This window comes from Neofelis nebulosa, chromosome 10 (genome assembly GCF_028018385.1).
Source record: "Neofelis nebulosa isolate mNeoNeb1 chromosome 10, mNeoNeb1.pri, whole genome shotgun sequence".
In the NCBI taxonomy this organism is placed as follows: domain Eukaryota; kingdom Metazoa; phylum Chordata; class Mammalia; order Carnivora; family Felidae; genus Neofelis; species Neofelis nebulosa.
Window position 1 is genome coordinate 87,955,451 of NC_080791.1, and position 24,217 is coordinate 87,979,667.

General features: G+C 46.3%; 1 protein-coding gene across 3 annotated transcripts; it reads right to left on the reverse strand.

Annotated features, from left to right (window-relative positions):
* Positions 1–183: 183 nt before the first annotated feature.
* LMO2 (LIM domain only 2) lies at positions 184–21,279 on the reverse strand. 3 transcript variants are annotated; one of them, XM_058688598.1, is made up of 4 exons: positions 21,144–21,279; positions 9,873–10,104; positions 5,994–6,209; positions 184–1,176 (listed from the first exon to the last, which is right to left on the reverse strand). In XM_058688598.1, the coding sequence occupies exons 2-4, from the start codon at positions 9,911–9,913 to the stop codon at positions 957–959; spliced, it is 477 nt and encodes a 158-aa protein (XP_058544581.1). In that variant the 5' UTR covers positions 9,914–10,104; positions 21,144–21,279; the 3' UTR covers positions 184–956. The 3 variants fall into 3 exon arrangements, with proteins under 3 accessions (XP_058544581.1, XP_058544580.1, XP_058544579.1); XM_058688597.1 differs by lacking the exon at positions 21,144–21,279 and adding an exon at positions 10,681–10,805; XM_058688596.1 differs by lacking the exon at positions 21,144–21,279 and adding an exon at positions 10,230–10,362.
* Between the last annotated feature and the right edge of the window lie 2,938 nt (positions 21,280–24,217).

Below are 24,217 nucleotides of genomic sequence, written 5' to 3' on the forward strand. Positions count from 1 at the left end.
CATGATGACCTGTTATATAATTGCTAGTAATACAGAAACGTGCCTGCCTCTTATAAACCCTAGCAATAAATGGGAAGTTTTTATCTGACCTAAAAGTAAATTGCTTATTTACTTCTCTTTTACAGTATAAAAAGTCATTTTCCTGCCAACCCATATTCTAAGTCATAATCAAGTAAACAACACTTCATTTTAGTCTGTCATTTTTATTGTCTGCAGAGTTGTTTTTTTTTTAACTACACACAGCAAATACTTTGATATAATCTAAGATAATAAAATAGTTGAACAACTTTTGTTTTTAGATTTACATTCGTATAGAAACAATCTGTGGAACTCCTCACCTCAAAACCAGGGTGTCTAAAAACGGTGATTCATTAGCATTGCTTTAAATAATTGTTTGGTTAAAAGTTGCAGTTTCCATTCTCAACTGAAATGTGTCTCCACACAGTTTCCCTTGGGTCCAAAGCTTAAGGCCTTGGGAAGGTGGCCAAGAAGAAAGGATGGCCACTCTCCTCTCTGTCCTTCCCTTGTGTGGAGGACAGTGATTGGAGCAGGGCTGTCATAAAAGCCAGGAAGAAAAGAAATCAATTGCACATCTCTAATTGTCAAGGGTCAAGGTCCTTTGCACACGTCCCTCTCCGTAAGTGTGAAGTTCTAGGATGATGGCACGCGCCTGCCTGCCCAACACTCCTTTCCTTTACTAATCTTATCAGTGACTATGCATAGGCAGTGGCCACTGTCCATAAGCTCTCCCTAAAGGCTGATCATCCTGTCATAGTTAAGTCTTGTCCCTTGTATTATGTCACTTGGATGCTGTGGCTTGGTGCCCAGAGAGGGTCCACCATCCCCTAAGAAATGCCTCATCCCACCCTCCAATCCCCAGAGTGCCCAAGAGTGAAGACCCTACGGAGACAGTGACTTCAGTGAAACACCCCGCAGAAATGCTGGGGGACTCGGGCCTAGATCATTCCATTGATCTTAGTCCATTCGTAGATGTCCTGTTCACACACTATGTCGGAGTTGATGAGGAGGTATCTGTCGCCCACACAGAAGTGCTTCTGACAGGCGGCACATTTGAAACATTCCAGGTGATACACTTTGTCTTTCACTCGCATCGTCATCTCATAGGCACGGATCCGCTTGTCACAGGATGCACAGAGACCATCTTGGCCAAAAAGCCTAGGGGAAAAAACAGAAAGAAAAGCTAAGAAGACGGTGGCAGAGACAATATTGGAAGAAAGGGTTTGAGGATGGGTTCCGTACAGGAGGCTCAATTTCCAACAGGTCAGGAAGAAGGGACAAGGTGGGTCCAGGGAGGCTCACAGAGCCTTTCCTAGAGGGAAGGAGGGACTATGGCATGAGGCTGCAACCCATGGCATTTGTGTTTGGCATAGCCTGCCCCTTTTCTGAGCTCTCCCTCTCTGTGGCCACCGGTCCAGGCTGCCCCAGGCCCCTCTTCTGTGGAGAAGTGCCTAGCTGAAGTGATTTAAGTTAAGATGTTAGGCAGTACTGTGTGTCTCTTCCCAGGGGAACTTTCATTTTAGAAGAAGAGCTGGAGTAAACCCCTGGGGACCTTTTGAGAGGGAACTGACCAGGAATGCAATGAAATGGGCATCTTTCTGAGGCTCTCAGATTCTCTCATGTCAACAGCCACTGATTCCACCCATGGGGACGGCTGGTCTCAAACTCCTCCATAAGCTAAAATGGCCACCTCTGCATGACTGTTCGTTGGGGCCCCGGCTTCTGGGAGACAGTGAGAGCTGGATAGAAGACACTCAGCACAGTTAACCGTGCCTCAACAATCTGGGAGATAAGCGGCATCTTTCCACATTGAATGGCAGAGCTTACTTCAAGGTCCTCGCTGCTCCATTGGTGTGAATCTGTGGAGAAACTTTTCTTCCGACGCTGAAATCAAGACTCCCCTAAGTCTCAATCAATCACTTATTTCGAGCAATATTCAATGGCAAGGTGGGAGAGGCAACATGGTGGAGCTCAGTGCAGTGGTTCTTAAGCTGTGGTCCTGGGGCCAGCAGCATTTGCTAGAAACGGGAACTTGCTACAAATGCACATTCTCAAGCCTCCGGATTGAGACACTCTGGGGATGAGGCCTAGCAGTCTGGTTACGGAGCACTTCCAGGTGATTCTGACGCAGGCTGAGGTTTTGCAATCAGCCTGTGAGAGTGGGATAGCGCAAGTACTGGAATCAGAAGACCCAGATTCAGTCCAAGACTACAGCGCAGAGCACTGAGTGGCCTCAGTGGGACCTCAGACTCCCTGAGCTTCTGAAATGGCAGTGACCACAGCATCCACCTCATATGAGGAGGATCAAACTGAGCATTGTCAAAGCACCAACGATCAAAGGCTAAGCCAATATTGGTTATGTTTTAACACGTCAGGTGTATTCCCAATGGCGCAGTCCTGCTACAGGAGGTCATTTTCACGTGTGCCTGCTAACATGGCATGTTAGCGGGTCCTTTCCACATAAAACGTTTTGGACAGTTTTAGGCAAATGCTTCTTACTGGAAGTTCTTATTAACTTCAGAATAGCAGAGAATCAATTAGTGCATTTTGAGAGGCTATGGGGGAGACAGGAGCAATTGACAAATTTTGAAACATTTGGATAGAATTAACGGAATCAAGAGGACGCGGGTCTGTGGGTAAAGGGCTGAGAGTTAGAGCCAGGGCCTGGCTCGTTTCCCCCTGAATCCTGCTTTGTGTTTGAGGCTCTCTAAGTGTTTTCAAGGCACCACGTGGGAGCAAACTCATTATAGGGGGAAGAACATTTTATCCCAACGTAGCAGATGGCGGAGCTGTAGGAAACTGCCACCTTGGAGGTCACAGAGTGGAAAGACAGTTCTGGTTTTCTGACTATTCAGTAAGTTGAGTTTGGGACTGAGCAGAGATAGACGACTCACAAAACAGTGTCTGTGGAATGAAGCCAACGCCTGGGGTGTGTGACCCTTAAGGAAGAAGAGCATTTATTAAAGGGAAGTTGGGGGTAAATTACAATACACATCAGGCAGTTAATGAGGGGAAGGACAAAGGACTAATATTTGGGAGGCAAGCTCAGGTCTAACTAGCCAGGTGCCCTGGAGCAAATGACATCCTCTCTTCTGGCTTCTGTGTCTCAAGCTGTAAAAGCAAGGGAACTGGAAGAAAAGGTTTCTGCAGCCCTTTCCAGCTCTGGTATTCTGAGATTCCACTAATAGGAAAAATAAACCAGGACTTGACATCTAATTTGAGCATTCACCTCAAGAACTGGTGCCTTAGGCTGGATATCCCTGAAGCAGACCCCGAGGAGGGGAATTATTAAGGATGTATTCTCAGGGGAAACTGGTGAGGCAGCAAGGGAAGCCAGATAGAAGGGGAGGCAGACAAGCAAAGTTGTAATCTCCAGCAAAGGCCCCGGCGGGGGGGGGGGGGGGGGGGGGGGAGGGGGGCTCTGGGCCAATGGCACGGGGACTCTGGGGTATGTCTCCAGGTCTGCCGGCTCCAGGCAAGGCTGCAAGGCTTTGGTGCTCCTGCAGTGCCAGTCATTGGTTAATGTCAAGGTCTGCTGGGGGTCTGGGGGGCAGTGGGCACACTTCTGGCTCTAACAGAGGTACTGTTGGCTGTTGCAAGTGAAACCACTGTGGAGTGGGGTGCACTGCACACAAAAGTTGGTAGAAAGGGATCTGAGGGAATCTGGGCCCGGCACTGACATTAACAGCTACGATTAGGTTCCCTCCCAGCAACATAACACAGCAGCATCAGGGTTTAGGTCGGCACTAGAGGTCTCATAAATATTTGAAGCTAAATGTCTGAAAAGGACTATAACAGGCGAGTCAGCTGTGGGAAATCCTCAAGAGGAGCAGTTCTCCTGGGCGGGGTGGGGGGGCGGGAAGAAGACTGAACCCCATCACGGAACCCCCAGAGAGTCACCCCACCCCAACTTGCCTCTTTAAAAGACTGCCAGATATGTTAAGAATGCAAGTAAGCAAGTCCATGGCTAAAGGACCATTCCTGAAGCCAAAGACGGTTTTTCTCCTCTGTCAAGAGGTGTCAATGTCTTAAGCTTTCTCCTGCCCATTTTAATAACAATAATATAAATATTAAAGGATGGCTGGAACCGCCTGCACTAACACAGAGTTAATTAACATGTTGCCTAGGAATGTAGCAGGGAGAAGAATTATTTCGTGTCACCAAGACACAAGTTAATTAACATTGGGTTCTCCCAGACAATTTTTTTTTTCCCTCTTCTTTTTAAAAATGCAAAAGATTAACAAGCCCAGGCAGCACTGGGTTTATTCTTGAATGTTATATAAAACCACAGAGATAGGGAGAAGCTGGGGCTCTTTTGACCTTACTCTATCTGCACTATTTAATAAGATTCAAATGATCTGACAGGGATGTAGTCAGGGGGCCCAATGGGGATCATTTACCCGTCTGCTTTCTGCACTGACTTTTGGCAAACTGGTAGCCAGCAAAATCAGGTCTCTGTTTATCCCAGTTCCACTTTCTTGTAACTTAATAAAAAATGGACCACAATTATAATCAGGATCATTGAAAACTCTACTTATTTTCTCTGAACCACCAAGTTTGCAAGGACTTTATTGGAGAATTTAGGGGGGAAAAAAGGCACTTACTCTATCAGTCTGGGTAAACAGATAAGCTTCCTTCACCGTGGAATTGCCTGCATTTTTTTTTTTTTTTAATGTAAAAATGCTCTGAGGGCAGGTTTGGGAGGCAGAGGTAGCCTGGCGCCAAGGGCACTGGAGTCTAAACAAGCTTCTCTGGGTTGGGTGGTCCTAATGTATTGCGGCTGCATGCTCCACAGACCCTGTGCCCCAGGAAGATGGCAAAAAACTGACAGCTATACAGTTGAACAGATCTGACAGTAGAGGGCACAGAGTTACCTGCACAGCAGCTAATATGAAACTGGAAATGCTAGAACATTCCGAACCAAGGCACTCGTTGAGTGCTGGGAAACTCACATGGCCAACAGCGTGACCCGGAGCATCAGAGGTGTCCTTAGCTCCTGTCTCAGTGGGTGTCCTAGAGTTCCTATTTTTCCTTCCGTTCTCCCATCTCTTGTTCATTAGGTAGGAAAAGACTCGATGATCCTGTCATGAGGGTTGGTTGCAAGAGCAACTAACATCTGTTTGACGTTCACACACCAGGCCAAGAACTTTACACGTATGACCCCATCTAATCCTCGCCGCGTCCTTGGAAGTAGGTGCGGCTATTATCCCCATTTCTGTAGATGAGGAGATCAAGGCTGGGGAAGGGTAAGTAGCTTGCCCGAGTTCACACAGCTAGAAGGCTGTGTTGTTGGGACTCACACCTACAGCTGACTTCAGAGCTTTTGCCCTGTCACAGTCAAAAGCTTGGAGCTTTCCCGGGAGCCTGGGTGGCTCAGTTAAGCGTCCGACTCTTTAATTTCAGCTCAGGCCATGATCTCACGGTTGGTGGGTTGGAGCCCCACGTGGGGCTCTGTGCTGACAGCGTAGAGCCTGCTTGGGATTCTCTGTCTGCCTCTCTTTCTCTCAAAATAAATAAACTTAAAAAAAAAAAAAAAAGCTTGGAGCTTTGAAATGTCTCATCATATAATATTGGGGTCCTACAAAAAATTATTTACAACCTAGATATATGTTTGAAGCATTCAATGAGCTCCTAAGAACCTACCCTCAAACTGGTCAACTCCAGCACTCCCGGATCCTCCGGCCTGACATGCGTACCCCTCCCCAGTCCTTGTGCCCCACCATGCACCCCCCCCAGGGGACTTCTATTCAGCATTTCATGTTTATCATTCTCTCACCTTTAAAAAACTAGTATTTTAGCACAGAGGAATGTGTCCCTGAGAATATGCTCCTCCAGCAGGAGGAGATGCCAACTACTTCTCTGCACAGGGCAGCTAGGCTCAGCCTCTGGCCTGAGCGGAAGAGGTGGACCTACACTCAGATGGTCTGTGGACTGTCCCCTCCCTGCTCAGGGCCCCAGGCGTGGACATAGCGTACCTGAGATAGTCCCTCCGGCAGAGCTTCCGGCCCAGCTTGTAGTAGAGGCGCCTCCCCACCTCGCCCAGCCGGCACCCGCAGAGGTCGCAGCTCAGACAGTCCTCGTGCCAGTACTGGTCGATGGCCTTCAGGAAGTAGCGGTCCCCAATGTTCTGCTGGCAGCCGCCGCATGTCAGCAGGGATGGGGGGATCTGCAGCACTTCATCCACTGGCTCCCTGGAGAGAAGACCAAGCATTAGGGACAACCACATGCCAAGCACCGGGGGTCAGGAACCGCTCTGGGCCGAACTGGACAGTTAGGTGCCTGTTGGTGACATCAGAAGAAAGGACGGGGCTCCACATCCTGAGGCTGAACTGCCAAGAGGCCCCGTTAGCCTGAGTCAGGCCTGGAGGGAGCTAGGTCTCTCTCCCTCCATGCTATAGAAGTAAATGCAGGGCACCAAGAGGTACACCCCGCGGGGGAGGGGGGGCCGGGTTGTGGCCCCTGCCTGCCGCCCAGCACTTTCTGGGCCTCTCTGCTGTCTTTTTGTTTTTTCCACTCTCCCCTCCTACTCTCCCCTGTATCTTGGCATTTCTCCTTCTTTTCCTCCTCCCATGCCTAGACTCAAGGGCACTGCCAAACGTCAGGGGAGGCATTCCAGGCTAAAAGAGTTACTTGCTTCAGGGACAGCCCACTACCCAGAGGGCCAAAGCTCTACAAATTCCCTGTCGAATGGACCTGCCATCCTAACCCAAGCCCTTCCCAACCGCACAAAGAGCAGAAGTGAGGAAGAAAAAAAAAAGTGATAAAAAAAATTATCTTAGGTTGTTTTGTTTCCCAAATAAAAATGCCATCAGGATATAATAGGAATTCTCATTATCATTAAAATATATATATACATATATGTATATACAAACTTTACAGAAATTCCACATCTCATCTTTATTACTGAATGAACCCTTGGAGAAAAATCCCAGGTATTAAGGCCACTGTTAGACTTATAAAGGCCATTAAATAGACCTTTCTGCATGTGAAAATTTTTACAACAGCAAAACTGATTTGGATAAAGCTGATTTAGGAAAGAAAATGAGGAAGGGGCAATGATTATTTTCAAGAGTAGACGGCAATTAAACAGATTCTGAAATCTCCATCCAGGCTTGCTAACAGTGAGCCTGTGATACGTGTTCCCTCCTTAAAAGGTGAGACAGTGTCTCCAGTTCACTTTGCTTCCCTGGAATCTGAATACTCCAGTTTTACATTTTAAAATAAATAATTTTATTTGCCAAAAGAAAATAAGAGTGGAAAGAAACATTTCCAGCACCGAATGGGATACAGGAAAAACCTAATACCTGTTGATTTGTAACAATTAACAAGCGCTCTTTTGAACCTTACTCAAATGCAAATCTTTTTTTTTTTTTTTAATCTATTATGCTTTAAAAAATGGACTGGCTTCCGATTGTGCAATTCCCAAAGGGAGTTTCCTCCTCCATACCTTGAGGGTATAAATCTTTCTCCTATTTCTAGCTGACACTAATTTGCCAGGTAACCTTGTGCCCTGATTGGTCTGTGCCCATAGAGCTCAGCACCAATTATACTTAGGGACGATGAGACTCAGGTGATCAGTGTTGTAACGCCCGCACGCTGACAACCCGCAGGTGCCTCTTTGAAGTGGTCACCTCCCTGTGAATATTTAGGAATACTGAAACCAAGTCCATGCCTTATAGACCAAGTGTAAGCGTCCTTCATAAGATGATCCCTTCTTAGAATAAGAAAATGTGAAACCCAAGTCAGTTTTTTTCTTAAACTCAAGACTTTAAAGAGTTGTAAAAATTCACTGAAGCTTGACTTGCTTTTCTTTGTTTCCACAGGTTATACATAAGGACTGCCATTCTCCCTTCTGAAAGATAATATCCCCAGCATTTCACATGTGTCAGCTCAGAAGCACATGTCCTCTCTTCCCACCGCCCATGGTCTTACTCGGGCTTCCAGAAACACTCGTGGAACCTCGACCACGCTGAATGCCCTGATGCTGATGCTGCCAACCAACTGTGAAAGAGGAGAACTTTCACCTTTCTGGTGCAAAGTTGCCTGGAATTAAAATGATCTGCTGTTGTTACTCACAGGTAAGCGGTAGGGGCCACCCAATGCCTGGTAGAGGAAATCTATCCATTGGTGAATCCTGGCTGGCTTTCTGTCTAAATGTTTCATTTGCAAATGCCTAGGCAAGCTTCTATCTGTAAATTCGAGATGCTGATAGTCAAGGCCCACGTTGGCTTTGAGTAAGTAATCACAGTGAAAAAGCACAAACTTTGAAAAGGGCAAACCTTCAGGGAAATGAAACTTCCAGATTTATCTTCCAATAAAAGGATTAGTGGCTAAATTCTGTTGATCGAAAAGGCATTAGGCACCAATTCATCCCATTCACTCTTATTGTATTACTGTGGTCTTGCTCAGACTCTGAAAACTCAGGGCTAAGTTGTCATTCCAGATTGATTAAAAAAAGGGGGGGGGGTACAGACCACCCTGTAAACCCTGCATCTGCATAGATAGGTTCTTTTAAAAATGAATGTTATTTTTCTCCCAAGAACTTATTTATGGAAGCTGTGTTTTCCTTAAAACCAACCTAGCCCCTTGTAGAACTGGTGTGAGAGCCTTCAAGACTCAACAGTGATGTTTATATTCTCACTGGATCATGGTACTTCCTGTATTTTATAAGAGCATGCTGAGTGTTTATGCTGGTAACGAGGATAAAACCCACGTACATAAACACCATAGCCGGCTGAAACTGGGGGAGGGGGAAACTTCAATCAGGAAAGCACAGTTCCTTTAAAGCAGGAAAAGAAAAGAAAAGAGAAGACAAATGCGTCTTAAAAGCACAAATGGACAAGTCATTAACCAGCTCCTTTGGTCTGTGTAACAAATCCCTTCAAAGGATTAGATGGGGACTTCAAAGGAATAAAAATTCTCAATACCAGACAGCTAATGAATCTTAAAAGGGCATTTGCGCTGACGGGAAAATGATATCTCAAACAACCCTTTCTCCCCTTGTTAACGCTAAAGAATGGTTTGGAGGTATAGGTTGGGAATAGGGGAACGTTCCAAACCAGGACAAGGCTCTGAAAACAAATGTGGCAAATGCTCATTGGAGCTCTGGCTCCCTGACCCCAAACCCTTTGGAGCCCGTGAAAAATGCTATGAGACACCGCTCCCCAGAGTTCACTTATACACAAAATGGTGCACTAACTTTTGAGGTTCACAGGCCGCCCCATCAGTGGACCCCAAAGGAGAGGGAAATACATGTACTCCAATTAACTCCGGATTTAGGGGCTCGAAAGTCTCTGGTGGCCGGAGAGAGCTGCTAGGTGGACGCTCGGACCTCCTCGCCCGCGGGTCCCTGGCGCTACTGGCAGCCGCCCCACCTGCGCACCGCAAAGGGGGCCGTCGGGGATTCGGGAGGCCTCCGCTTGGAATGTCCCCCTTTCCAGGATCAAATGGACAAAGAGAATGGGGACCGAGAAAGCGAGGGGGGAGAAGGAAGTAGAACCAAGCCCGGCACGCTCTCGGGACTGCACCTGCGCACCTCCAATCTCCCCTTGTGCCTGCTCCGGTGTAAACTTTCTGGCCCGCGGTGGCTTTGAGGTGCGTCCCGGGTAGCCGAGAAGGGCCCGCAGAGGTGCCAGGCCGACCCCCTCTCCCTGCCGCTGGTGGCCCAGCCCCTCTCCCAGTGCCCCCCGAGCCACCCGCGAGGAAGGGGGAGCCCTGCTCCAGGCGAAGGGAGCCAAGGGCACGCTGCGGGCGCGCACCTGAAACCTTCTCGCCCGCCGCCCGCGCCACCCTGCAGCCCTGGGGCGCGAGGCCGTGGTCACCGTGGGTGGCAGGGGCAGGGGAGCCACACTTACTCAGACGGGTCCAGGCTCTTCCTCTCGATGGCTGAGGACATTGGGGAGGGAGGTGGCGTGCCAAGCGGCGGGGGCGCTCCCTTTGTGGCGCGGGGCTGGCCGGCTGCCGGGGCTCGGACCCCCTCGGGTGCTCGGGCGCCGCCGCCGCCGCCGCCGCTCCTGCACCTCCTCTTGCTCCGGCGCTCCGGCGGCGAGCTCGCCCCTCCGCGCTCAAGGACAGTCACCGCGCTCCCTTCAAACGCCAAAGAGAGAGAGCGAATCACCGGGCTGCCGGCGCGCCGCGGCCGAGGCGGGGACCGGGGCGCGCAGCCTGGCCCCAGCGGCTGCAGCTGCTGCTGCTGCTGCTCAGGACTTAACCTTCCATCCCGGTCCCGCCGCCGCCACCGCCGCCGCCGCCGCCGCCGCCGCCACCGCCACCGCCACCACCAGGTCCGGCTCGGCTTGCGCGCTGTCGCCGGCTCCGCGCCGCCCGCGGGGATCGTGCGCGCCCGCCCGGCCGCCCCGAGTCCCTCGCACCTATGGCCCGGGTCGCGGCGCGCGGCTCGCCGCCGAGGGCAGGGAGGGGGCGGCGGCCTGGGGGCAGGGAGGGGACCGTGCCTCTCTCCCCGGGCTCCCTCCTCTCTCGGGAAGGTCTATTTTCGCTCAGCTTCCCTCTGTCTCTGGTTTCATTTCCTTTTTCCTGATCACGATTCAAATACAATAGAAGGAAATCACATTTAAAGAGACAGCTGCCCGGTCCCCCCCCCCCCTTTTTTTAACGGGGCTCCTGGGGATTAGCAATACAAACAGCAGCAGCATCGGGACTGACTTGCTTCTTAAAGGGGCCAGCGTCGGGGACAGGCAGAGTCGCTCAGTGAACACCTCTCCTTAGAGAGGCGGCTGGGTTGCCTCTAAATCGTTCTTCAGGGCTTCCCCACTTCGGCGTTTCCCTTTTGGTTAACTAAGACTGAAAGTAACCAGCAGGCCGCTCAAGGAAGAAAGAAAAGACAAGAACGTGAGATAAGCACATACAGAAATGCCAGCGTCCCGAGTGGCTTTCGCGCCCGTCCGGGGTTCGAGGTCCCAGGTCCTCAGACACCGTGCGCGGGGCTGCCCCGGACAGCGCGGCTCTGCTTGCTGGCTGCGGGTTTGTGACTGCGTCCGCGCTCCAGAGAGGAGCCTGGTGCTGTGCAAGCAGGGACCGCACGGGCTGGGTACGCCTGAGCAGTGCCAGGGGCAGCTAATCCCGGAGGTGGGGGGTGGGGTGGGGGGTGGGGGGTTGGGAGGGACCACGCTGGTCTGAGTCTCCTCTCCATCTGCTGGCGGCAGAATTCCATCCCTCAGCATCTTTCAAAAATCTGACTCCTGCGGTGAAAGTGCCCCCATGGAAAGTGCCAGTAATACTCTGCACAGAGAAAGTGCCTTTCCAGTGATCAAGCACAGTACTTGGGAGCAGTACTATTTTGCCGTGGATCAGGGAAAGAGAAAGAAGCCAGACTTTTGGAGTTCTGGTTTCCCTTCCAACCACAAAGGCAAACAAAGTCTAGGAAGAGGAGGAGGCTAATAGTTTGTCCTTCTGTACGGAAAAACTTTGGGCCTTATCAGAGTTCTTTGCAAATTATTATACTCAGAAATTATTATTTTTCAGAAATGATTATTAAAGGTCTATTTGTGCATGATCCCAGTCACCAGTCTTGTAAAGAGGAAATTACCAAATACTTTCAGAACTCATAGTTTTATATAAACAGTCTGGATCATGGTCATAGACATTTTATTCCCATTTTAAAGATGACGTTGAAGGACTTGGATGAGATTACCTTGAAAGGTTGGTGGTTGAAGTCAGAATTGAGTTCCTGATTACTTCATTTTCCCTGTTCAGAGCCAATCCTCACTGACTTTGCACGAGTATAAACCAGAATTTACCATTGTGTGCATGGTTTTGTCATGTTCTTGTCTCCATGTGCAAGGTGGGGGTCCCTAATGGGTATAATTAACACTGTGTGCTGTGTGTGTGTGTGTGTGTGTGTGCGCGCGCGCGTGTGCGTGTGTGTGTGTGTGTGTGTGTGTGTGTGTGTGTGTGTGATGAAAGAAGCCCGAAGAGCAGCTTTGGGTCCCAGTCAAGGCCTTCAGTATATAAAAAACATATTGTCCTGATCAGACCCTTGCTTTTAACAAAAAAAAAAAAAAAAAAAAAAAAAAGAAAGAAGAAAAAAGAAACTCCCTAGACATTTTAGGCAAGTCCAAATTATGTGATAAATATGTAACTTACCACTCTACAATCAGAAATGAAAATAAACCTATAGTTCGTGGTTAGCAGTTTACCTACTTATAGCCAGGCAGTGTGGTGGTTAAATGCCAGAGCTACCTGGGTTTCACTTAGGCCCTTATCAGCTAGCATGGCCTAGGAAAGTTACTTCATCTGAAGAGAAAGAATTGGGTAGTGGCTCTGGAGTCAGACTGTCAACATTCTAACCCAGTTTCCCACCTGTGTGAACCTGGGCTAAAAGCAAGAATTTAAACTCCCAATACCCTCATCTGTAAAATGGGGATGCTGGAACCCATTGCATCAGTTGTTGTGACAATTAAAAGAGTAAATGCATGCAAAATGTGGCACATGGGCTTATAATGGGGTGGGGGTGATGACAGGAGATTAAATGCATGGAGAGCACTCAATGTACATTAAGTGCACATAAAAGGCAGCTGCTATGTTATAGCAAAACACATCATTGGGAGAGTTTAAAAAGAGCTTGAATTCAGCAATTCCTCTGGGTATTTATCCAAAGAAAATGAAAAAACTAACTTGAAAAGATATATGCATCTGCACGTTCATTGCAGTCTTATGTCTTACAATAGCCAAGATATGGAAGCAATCTGTCCTTGTACGGATGAATGGATAAAGAAAATGTGTGTGTGTGTGTGTATACATATACACACAATGGAATATTATCTAGCCATTAAAAAGAATGAAATCTTGTCATTTGCAACAACATGGATGAGCCCTGAGGGCATTATGCTAAGTGAGAAGTAAATCAGAGAATGACAAATTCCATAGGAACTCACTTATAGGCGGAATCTAAAAAACAAGAAAACAAGCTCTTAGATACAGAACAGATTGGTGGTTGCCAGAGGCGAGGGAAAGGGGCAGGTGAAATGGGTATAGGTGGTCAAAAAGTACAAACTTTCAGCTATAAAATAAATAGCTCCTGGGGATATAATGTACAGCATGGTGACTCTAATTAATAATAATACTGTGTTGCATGTTTGAAAGTTGCTGAGAGAGCAAATCTTAAAAGTTCTCATCACAAGAAAAAAACCTATGTAACCGTGGTGATGGATGTTAACTAGACTTATTGTGGTGATCTTTTGCAATATATGCAAATACTGGATCATTATATTGCACACCTAAAACATATATAATGTATGTCAATTATACCTCAATAAAAGATAAATTAAAAATTCAAAAATCAATAGGGAGAGCTTGGAATTAAATTTAAAGGTGAAATAGGGGCTTAAAGTAAGAATTTCTCACCATATTTATAAACGATTCCCTGTTTTTAAAAAGCAAATGGAGCAGAGTCCCATCACTTCGCTTCCTATTGCCTGAACATACGAGCATTTTCCATTTCAGTGTTCACTGTCTGGGTGACTAGATGATATGTTTGCATCTGCTTGCTTCTATTAAATCAGTTAAGTTGCTACCTTCCTTGTTACAGGTTTGTATGGAGGCTCAAGTTAGCTGTTAAAATAAATATATCCTCAAGGCAACCTCTGAACCACCAACTTTTGGGCATCAAGTTCCCTCTTAATAATAGGCTTCTGTTTTGACCCCAGTGTGTGAAGAAAGAGAGATTACTGCCTATGACTTTGGGTCAGTTTCTTATCTTTCACAACTCTTTGGGGAGAACTTCCTTAGAGAAAGTGAATATTTGAAATGGTATCTTAAGATTTCAATTTCACACACAGTGGTTGTAAGAAATAACTGCCTACCAGTGGGATTTCATTTCTATTCAACGGGCAATTAAATTGCTCAAATTTAAGCTTAACATTTAGAATCAAGTCTCAAAATGTGTTTTTATTATGAATAATTTTAAAGCAATTGTGACCTTACTGTATCTTTCTATAGCAAACCTTATGCCTTATGCAGAAGAGGGACTCCGTAACTATGAGGCAATTCAAACATGCAAAACAGTTCTTGAGAGTTGGGGAAATCTGTACTTATACCTACCCAGTGGGATTGCAATTTAATTCTTCCCCACCCCAGCCCCTTCTCCTTGCTAATCTTGAACACCTTAAAATTTAGAAATTTTAACTTCTAAATTAAAATTGAATGTGAATGTCAGAGGAAGACTGAATCAGTCGGCATGATGAATCTGACCTCAGGTGATTGCTTTCTTCCTGTTGGCATTTTCTATTCTTTTTGCTTATTACATTTACAATTGTTTTCTAGGGAAGAGCGGTTTCAAGTGACTAAGGCTGCATTTCTTTGCTAAAATGGACTTCTAATAGAAATGAAAATGCAAATGTCATTGGGAAAATGCCAAGAGTGAAAATTTACTTCTTTTATTTTTTTTCCCAATCGTTAGAAGCTTAGTTGTATCACATGCCTGTGAGCTGTGACATTCACATATAGAAACAAAAATAAAGATTTGTCTTAATATGGCTCCAGTTCCCATGCAAAATTCTTTAAACTACTCAATTGTCATAGGCATCTGGCTCCCAAACTCATCCCAGGACATTTCAGTTGGTGGATATGTTTTCACAGAATGTTAGACCTATTAGTAATCTTAGTAATAAATAAATCAGGTTTCCTGTACAGTTGAATAGACCCCCAAAAAGTCTTTAAAAATCCATTTCAACTGAGGCTCAGGAGAATGAGCATAGATGTTAGACAGACACAGCTCGGCTGGTTACTAGCTGTGTGATTTGAAGGAAGTTACTTCACCTCTCTGAACCTCAGTTTCTATATCTTAAATGGAGGCAGTTGTAACGCTTAGCAGGGTTGGGACTAGGGTGAGGCCACTGCGATCGCCTCACAGGAGTTTTAAGAGGATGTGCTAAGAGTTTTAGCATGATGTGTGTGAAAATGCTTTGCACACTAATGGTGCATAGTAAATACATAGAAATGAGAGTTGTTGGGGCACCTGAGTGGCTCAGTTGGTTAAGTGTTCAACTTCGGCTCAGGTCATGATTTAGAGGTTCGTGGGTTCAAACCCTGCGCCGGGCTCTGGGCTGACAGCTCAGAGCCTGGAGCCTGCTTTGGATTCTGTGTCTCCCTCTGTCTGCCCCTCAGCTGCCTGCACTCTATCTCTCGCATTATCTCAAAAATAAATAAACATTAAAAAATAAATAAATAAATGATAGTTGTTGTTATTACCTCATCTTTCAGAAGTTATCACCACTGTATCAGGAAACAACTAGCTAGTCTCCCAGCTAGTCAAAGCTACAGGAAGAACTGAAGTGTATGTAAGACATCAACCAGCCCCAGGCTTGGGGGGCCCACGTTTGTCAGCCAGAAATGCAGGATTGTACCCATTTACGTTCTGGGCAAGCTGCTGACACTTCATTGCTTCTCTACTATGTTGTCTGCTTCAGCTACATCCTTGACTTTAGCTGTCTGATTTTCCCCTTTCCAACAACTTCTAGACCCACTTTTACAACTAAGACAAGAGGCGGGATCGGGTGGTCAATCATTGCTCCCAGATATCACAGTTCCACAGCAGGGTCTTAGCAGAATTAAGCTCCTAGCATGTCCTAGTGGAAGGAACCTCAAAAATGTGACTTCTTGGCTTGTTCTTTGGAGGAGAAGGGGTTCTGAGGCACCTCCCTAGGGGGCTTCACCTGTGTCTGTTCCAACCGCAGCAGTGCTATACTTGTTGACCTTTGACATACTGTCTGACCTCTCTGGACTTTGGTTTTGGCATCTGTGAAGCGGGCATAGTCAGAGTTCCTGTCTCAAGGGGCCGTTACAGTAACCCTGTGAAATGAAACACATAAGGTGCTTGGAAAGGACCTAGTAAGTTTCCGAGGAAGATTCTCCTTACACAGAGACATTCCAGCTTTAAAATCTTTGAACACCCATTGATAATTCAGACCCTTTGAAGGGCAAGGCAAATGAGACATAGAATCGACAGCTCTTTCTTTCACCACAGCCATCAACAAACTCTTCCCCACCTTGGGTGCTGGACCCTGAACTTGTTTGCTGCTCGGAGTTCAAGTGGGGAGTTAGAGAGCTGGGTTATCCTTGTGTTCTTTGTCCATACAAGCTGTCCCCTCTCTTTAACTGCAAAGAGACAGCCTCGCCTGAATGACACATGGCAGTGCCTGGGACTCAGCACATTTGAAATCCAAACTCTTTCCTGCGGCCCTCGATAAATATTCATTGAATGATTGAAAGTACAAATAGAAGCCCTGCTTCCCTTGGCCAAAGCGTGCGCTGTGGTCTCTGGGTAAATGTTGAGAAGGAACTTGAAAAGCTTGTCTTCCTTGAGCATCACTTTTAGGAGAAGATAAGGTCTCGGATGCCATTCAGATTCAGGCCCAAAAATTGGTTTGTGAAAGAGATCAGGCTCCTGGCTTCTGGGAACACTCAGATATGGGTGGTGTCAGGAAGCAAGGCCAATGCTTTGAAGCTGGATTCTCTACTGCAGCCCCCGCACCCCCCCAGCTGCCCACAAGGAGATGTGGCTACAGCGAACCAGTGTAGAATGCAGCCAATGATACGAGCAAAGACACAGACTTTGGAGATAGACTGGCTTGCCTTTTAGTCCTGGCTTTTTTAGCTACATGGTTTTAGGCAAATTATTTGACAGCGCTGAGCCTCAGTTCTGTCACGTATAAAATGGGGATAATTATATCTTCATCACGAGGTTGTAGGGATAAAATGAGATCACACATGTCAAATGCTTAGCATAGTGCTCAATGGATGGCAGCTATTCTTAGAATTAATTAAGCAGAGAGAACCTCAGAGGAGGATAGTCAACCAGGGCAGGGTTTTCATGGCTGAACACAGGCGGGATCCTGCTACAGTAAGGGCTCAGTCCAGGAGGGTGGAGGCAGCCTCCTTGCCTGGGGAACTCTTGCCTTACCTCCTTACCTGCTCTGGTAACCCCCATGGGACAGATGGGCTGGACTTACAGACGCCTGGCTCAACCTCATGTTCAGGAAAACAGCATACAGAGATGGCATGAGGAACCTGCCTTGGCCACTGGCTCTTCAGAGTTGGAGGTCTCTGGTTTGAGGCACTGCATCTAGACAGGATTTCCATTGGATGGAGGAGCTAGGCTGCTCCTGGGGCAGCTGTGTTTTCTGGCGCTCAAGTCTAGCCGAGGACACTGAGTCTGGCAGGGGGAGGCGATTCTACTTCCTGGTGATGTTTGCTTTCCTAAGCTTCAGACCTCGGTTGAAAGGAGTCTTGTCGATAATGCTCTCTAGAAATACCCATTGCTGAAGGAGGTATGAAAAGAGCTGCTTGCTCTTTTCTGCCAGTTTTCTCTGCCTCCCTTTAGCTGTCCCACATGCATCAGACTAACCCCGGAAGCTCAGGCTGACCCATCTGGAATCCTGTTTTCTTCACTGCCATCACCCTGCTCAAGAATTTGCAATGGCTCCCTATATAGCCTGTAACCATTGGCAAAAGGCCTAAACTTTGGGGACCCCAGTGCTCTTGTTTTTATAGAAGGAAGAAGGTTGAGCTGCAATTCTGTCCCTCTAGCAGGTCAGGACCAAGCTTTCCATGCTTCCATTAAGGCTCTGTGATCCTCCCCACTCCATGGGTTCAATTTTATATTCCACACCCTAGTGCCTAAACTTTCCTACTCAGCCAGGCTTCTCCTCTTTGATCTCAAACACCCTGTTTGTGCCCATTTTTATGCACTGTCTTATCCTGTTCTCTCTGTCTGGGATGTCTGCTTTGTCTGTGTTTCAAAACTTTGGTGCTTGAATAGTAGAGTGGTTAAGAATAAAGGCTTTGGAGATAAATAAACCTCGTTTCCAGCCTCTGCTTCATAACTTACTATCTGGGTAATTAATCTTAGGCAAATCTCTGAGCTTCAGTGCTTGCAATGATAAAACAGAGACAATGCTAAATATAGGGTTCGAAGAAGTAACTGAGATAATGTGTGCAGCAGACAGAACCCTGTGCATGGCACAAAGTAAGTGTTCGGTAAATGGCAATCATTAGTGCATCATTACTAAGTCCCCAGTCCTCTCTGCCTCCTCCAGTTTTGTCCATCAGCCTGGACCCAGCTCAAGTCACATCTTCACCCTGGAGTTTTCTCTGTCCCTGGAAGCTCAAGGTAGCCGATCCCTCCCTGAGTTCTCACGGCTCTTAGCTCTAGGGCCTGGTGAAGTGCTCATTAGACTCTGCCCGGCAGTATGGTGATTTCATGTGTGTGCCCAATCTTGCCACCTCAGAAGTGCCTTATGTTCTGGGAGAAGAGAGGCCATGATTTTCATTTTCACCAGCTTCCAGGGTACTGATATAAATTTGGAGATACTCAATAATTCCTTTTGAATTAAAGGCTTTAAATACCACATCCATGTTATCAATATCCCAAATTCCTAGATTCACATTGACATTCAGGAAGGCCTGAGGGTCTTTACGTTGGAAACAAAGGTGTCCCTAGAATCAATATTGAGGATGGCCCATGCATTATCAGTCACAGACCTCTTAAAAACCTGGGGACTGGGGCACCTGGGTGGATCAGTCGGTTAAGCGTCTGACTTGATTTTGACTCAGGTCATGATCTCACATTGGTGAGTTCAAGCCCCGCATTAGGCTTTGTGCTGACAGTGCGGAGCCTGCTTGGGATTCTGTCTCCCTCTCTCTCCACCCCTCCCTTGCTTGCTCTCTATATCTCTATCAAAATAAATAAAAGTAAGCTTAAAAAAAGGGGGGGGGGTAACCCCTCTGGGAACTAAAGTTGTAAAACTTAGAAGAAAACCTAGGGGGAAATCTACATGACATTGGATATGCCAGTGAGTTTTTAACCAAAAGCACAGGTGTCATATTTTATTTATATTTAGTTTAATTGTTAAATTATATTTAATTTAATTGTTAAATTAAAAACAGATACATTGGGCTATGTGAAAGCTAAAGACTTGTACCTCAAAAACACTATCAACAGAGTAAAAAGGCAATCCATGGAATGGGAGAAAATATTTGCAAACCATATAGCTGATGGGAGGTTAATATTCAGTATATAAAAAGATTTCGTATAGTTCAACAAAAAAATGACCCAAATAACCAATTAAAAAATAGGCAAAGGATTTGAATAGACGTTTCTTCAAAGAAAATCTACAAATGGCCAGTAAGCACACGGAAAGCTGTTCAACCTCGCTAATCATTGGAGAAATACAGATCGAAACCACAATGAGATACCACTTCACATCCATTGGGATAGCTCTCACCAAAACCCAGAAAATAACCCAGAAAGTGTTGGTAAGGATGTGGAGAAACTGGAACCCTTGGGCACTGCTGGCGGGAAGGCTCCTATAGGTACCGGTGCAGCTCCTATAGGATACAATATGTAGGTTCCTCAAAAATTAAAAATAGAATTACCAAATGACTCAGCAATTCCACTTTTGGGCATATACACCCCCCCCATTGAAATCAGGAACTCAAGCAGATATTTATATGTCTGTGTTCATAGCAGCATTTTTCACAATAGACAACAGATGGAAGAAAGCCACGTGTCCATCAACAGATGAATGGGTTTTTAAAAAACGGTGTGTGCATGAAATATTAGTCTACCTCAAAAAAGAAAATTCTGACCCATGCACAACATCAATGAACCTTGAAGGCACTATGCTAAATAAAGGAAACCAGCCACAAAAGGTCAAAGACTACATGATCTCACTCATATGAGGTACCTAGAGTAGTCAGATTCATAGAGACAGAAGGTAGAATAGTGGTTGCCAGGGACTGAGGGGAAGAAAGAATTATTTTTCAATGGGTACATTGCTTCACTTTGGAGAGATAAAAATAGTTCTGGAGGCGGATGGTGGTGCTGGCTGTACAGCAATGTGGATGTACTTAATGCCACCGAAGTGTGCTCTCGGGAATGGTTACAATGGTAAATTTTATGTTATGCATATCTGACCACCAGAAACATTGGTCAAAGTTAAAGGCCATCTAGGTGCACATCTGGGCCAACATGCAAGGTTTTGCCTACTGTTTCAGGAAGCTCACAACCTCCTCAGATTCATCTGTGGACCCATTTAACACCAAAGTTATGGGGAAGCTAGTCCTGTACGTCCTGAGACATTCTTCAGGTGCCCCTGTGGCAATCCCTACCCACTTAGGTCTCTGTCCGTGGTGGTGGGCCCTGAATTTCCAGATGACTTTCTTTGCAAGAGGCCACTCGGCTCCAAGGAAAGGGGAAAAGGGTGCAGTGTGTTATTTTGTAAAGCCACATCCTTAAAGGAACTCAACGCTTGCATAGATATCTATCTGCCCTCTCCTCTGAGAATCTGTCAGTTAGAAGGCACCAGTCACAGGCTCCACTTTGGGGGGCAGTGGCAGGAACGGGGGTCTCCTGTAAGTAGAGCATCTTTAATGTTCCTTCAGGCCACAGCCCCTTTCCAAAGGCCCTGGGGGGCTGCTTGTGGGCCGGCTCAGCTCCTCTCAAACTTTCAGGCTACAGTGCTTCCCATCATATTACAGAAGGCCGCCTTGGGTCATATCTTGCAAAGGAAGAGCTATTAAAAAATATTCCATTTGTATTTCCTGCGTGGCCCTCCATCTGGAAATATCTTTTATCTGGCAACTTTTGCAAAGTGAACTGAATCTTGAAGGAGGTCCTGGCAGGTTTATGCTGGCTTCTCTATTATTCCAATAAGTCATTTCCATCCTAACCTTCACAAGGGCCGAGTAATCGTGACTTGGTATCAGAAACAGGACTGGCAGAGAATGGCAGCAAGTCTTTTGGGCCCAGAGGTATCTTTTTAACCCTGAAAACACCCACTTGGAGGGCAAGAGCAAAATCTAGAAAATTATTATACACACTCTCTCTCAGCTCAAGTGTTACTTCTTCGAGGAATCCCCACTCCCACCCTCCGTGACTAGATCAGGACCCACCATTGTCTAATGTCACTCCCAGTCTGGATCACAATTTGTAGTCCTACGTTTTGTGATGGTTAAAGCGTGTCTGGCTCCCCCAGAGACTGCAAGCGCCTTTTGCTCAGAATCGAATCCAAGAGCCTAGCTTAGAATCCAGCAGGTAGTAAGTATCCAATAAATATTTATTGAAAAAATGAATGCATGAGCAAATGAATGAATGAAACTCATCTTACCTGTCTCTCTGCCAGTTACTTCAAGTCCTGGTTGAAAAATACCTCCTTTTCAGAACTGTTGTTACTGAGAGAAAATGACAGGAACCCTCTGGTAGGTAGCTAGAAACAGAATGGAGGGAGGGAGGGGGGGAGAGGTCTTTATCTTCAGTTAGAGAAATGTTTCCATGGGTCCTTGATAAAGTAGGGACAAATGCCCCCAGGGCCCTCTGATGGCTGTGTGTCCTTGATAGTGTGGCTGGGTGGGGCAGGCGGAACTTTGGCATCGGGGCAAAGGGATGGATTTTAACGGTTTCTTCACTGGTTGAAAAGGCTGCTTCCTGCCCAACTTTGTTTTTCTCCGTTATGTACCAGCTCAGCCTATAAATGGGAAGGAGTGGCCAGCTTCTCCCAATGTGTGGGGTGAGGTGGGGGTGGGGGGAAGCTGGTGCATTAGGAGCTGTCCTTGCCGAGGCTGTCCTGTCATGGCCTTTCAAGTCTGACATGGCAAGTGTTCCCCTTGTGTCTCACACTTTGAAAATCTCACATCACTTTCGGTCACACAAATCCTCCCCCCATCCCCGACTTAGAAAGGGCAAGTAGCCAGGCTCCCATTTGATAGGGGAGGAAATGAGGCCAAGCCTTTCCAAATCTTAATCCTGCTTAAACTAGAGAGCCCTAGGACACTTATTCATTGAACTCTGGCATTCTTGCTCATGAGAAGGTCTTTTGAGAATTTATTTTTCAAGAGGAAGTGTTTCATTAGGCAAAAAAATCTACTCAGTGGCCATATTAAGTACATAGTAAGTGGCCTTTCTGGGATTTGTCTTTTGAGTAATTCAGACAAAAGATTACAGTTAGGGATAGATGGGTCTATTGTTGCAAATGATAGCTACCTCTCCTTGAGCACGTATTGTGGGCCAGGCACTTCATACATTTTATCTTATTTAACCCTATTAACAACCTTCTGAGGTCAATAGTATTATCCCATTTTATAGATAAGGAAACAGAAGGTCAGAGAAGTTTGATAACTTGCTCAGGGTCACACAACTACATAAGTGTAGGAAATGGGATTTGAACCTACGTCTTCTGACTCCATACGCTCGCTCTTACTCGCCATGTCAGTGTTTCCCAAATTTCCTGCATTTGCTTGTTAACCACGCCTGTCCTTAGGCCCACACCACACCTACCAGATCAAAATCTCCAGGGTCCTCAGAGAGTATCTCTCTGGACACCAATCAAAAGTAGACTGCTCCCCAGGCACTAACACACCACTATTTTTTTTTCTTTCATCATTGTACTTATCACTACCTGACATTTTCTTACGTCTGTATTTGCTTCTTGTCTTTTTTCTCCACTGAGTGACAAGTTCCTTAAGTTCAGGGACAAGGTGCTCAAAGTTTAATCTCCAAACTACTAAAGAGAGGGTAGTACCTCCCTCCAAGCTTTATCTCCAAACTACTAAAGAGGGGTAGTACCCAATCCATATTTATTGAATAAGTTAGTAGACAAAATAAATATGTCTACTAACATAACATAATAATAAATAGTGAATTATGTTAAGAAGGATTCCAAGTCTGGAGCCAGGTTCCCGGGGAAGAGAATCATTATTGCCTCCCAGTATCTCCCAAGGCTATGGGATATGGAAAGGTTGACATGCATGCCATGTATTTGCCATCCCAGAGAAAGAAACTCAAGGGAAGGGAAACAAAAATAATATAAAAACAGAGAGGGGACAAAACAGAAGAGACTCATAAATATGGAGAACAAACTGAGGGTTGTTGGACGGGTTGCGGGCGGGGGGGATGGGCTAAACGGGTAAGTGGCATTAAGGAATCTACTCCTGAAATCATTGTTGCACTATAGGCTAACTAATTTGGATGGAAATTTTAAAAAACAAAAAAGAAAATTAAAAAAAGATCCCAAAATAATTAAGGGCAAGATGACCCAGCAAGTCAGTAGGAAATGTAGTCCCTTCCTTCATGGACCTTTATCTTTTATTTGGGAAATCAAAATGAATAATACCTATATGATGGAGAACCAATACATGATTAACAGCAAGGGGTTGACCAGAAATGCAATCAGATTGGATTAAAGAGAAATTTGAGTGGGAACAGGTATGGAAGGCTTTTTGGGGAAAGTGGAAATTTAGTCGCCCCTTGAGTGAATACTTTTTTTTTTTTTTTTAATTTTTTTTTTTTTCCAACGTTTTTTATTTATTTTTGGGACAGAGAGAGACAGAGCATGAACGGGGGAGGGGCAGAGAGAGAGGGAGACACAGAATCGGAAACAGGCTCCAGGCTCCGAGCCATCAGCCCAGAGCCTGACGCGGGGCTCGAACTCACGGACCGCGAGATCGTGACCTGGCTGAAGTCGGACGCTTAACCGACTGCGCCACCCAGGCGCCCCTTGAGTGAATACTTTTGTGTCAGGTTTACACTATGAGTTTTACGTAGGGCGGGGGGTGGGTTTTGTTTTCCCCTTAGAGCACCCTAATGAAGTAAGTAGTGTGATCACAACTTTGTGGATGAGAAAACTGAGTCACGGAAAGGCTAAGAAATTTGTTCCAGGTCACAGAGCTACTAAGGCCTGAGTAGGGATTAACAGCCAGTCAAGGCTGGTTCTCCTCACCAACCCTGTGAGGAGAGCACGTGTGCCTGGCAGAAAACCAGCCTGAGTAAAGGGCTCAGTGTGGGCCCAGGGGATAGAGAGGCAGTTCTAGGTAGTGATGGAATAATGACAGGTTCAGGTTTCCTTTCAATGGAATAGTGTTACGGTTCAACGTGGCAACCTGTTGGCCAAATGTATCACACCTGAGCCACGATCACGAGCAATTCAGACGTTTGTTACTGACTCTGGCATCGGTAAATCTGGGGGAGTCCCTGGACAAGGGGCCCAGTGACAAGAGGACTCTTTCAGAGGAAAGGAAGCCTGATCCTGGGGACACAGAAACAGGGTAGGAACTCGTCTGTTGAAAAACACCGGGAGGTGGTGGAAGGGGAAGGTTAATTTTGGGCAGTCTTTGCTTAATCTACTGGGCTGTGGGCTGTACCGATTTTACATAGCCAGTTCACTCTGTCAAGTCCCCTTACTGGCAG

Bases quoted from the DNA above. Each gene is read 5' to 3' on its own strand.
- LMO2 (XM_058688596.1), bottom strand. The intron at 6,210-9,872 runs GTAAGTGTGGCT...TCTTCTCTCCAG, and splicing joins AAGAGCCTGGACCCGTCTGA to GGAGCCAGTGGATGAAGTGC. The intron at 1,177-5,993 runs GTACGCTATGTC...TTTTTCCCCTAG, and splicing joins TGCCGGAGGGACTATCTCAG to GCTTTTTGGCCAAGATGGTC.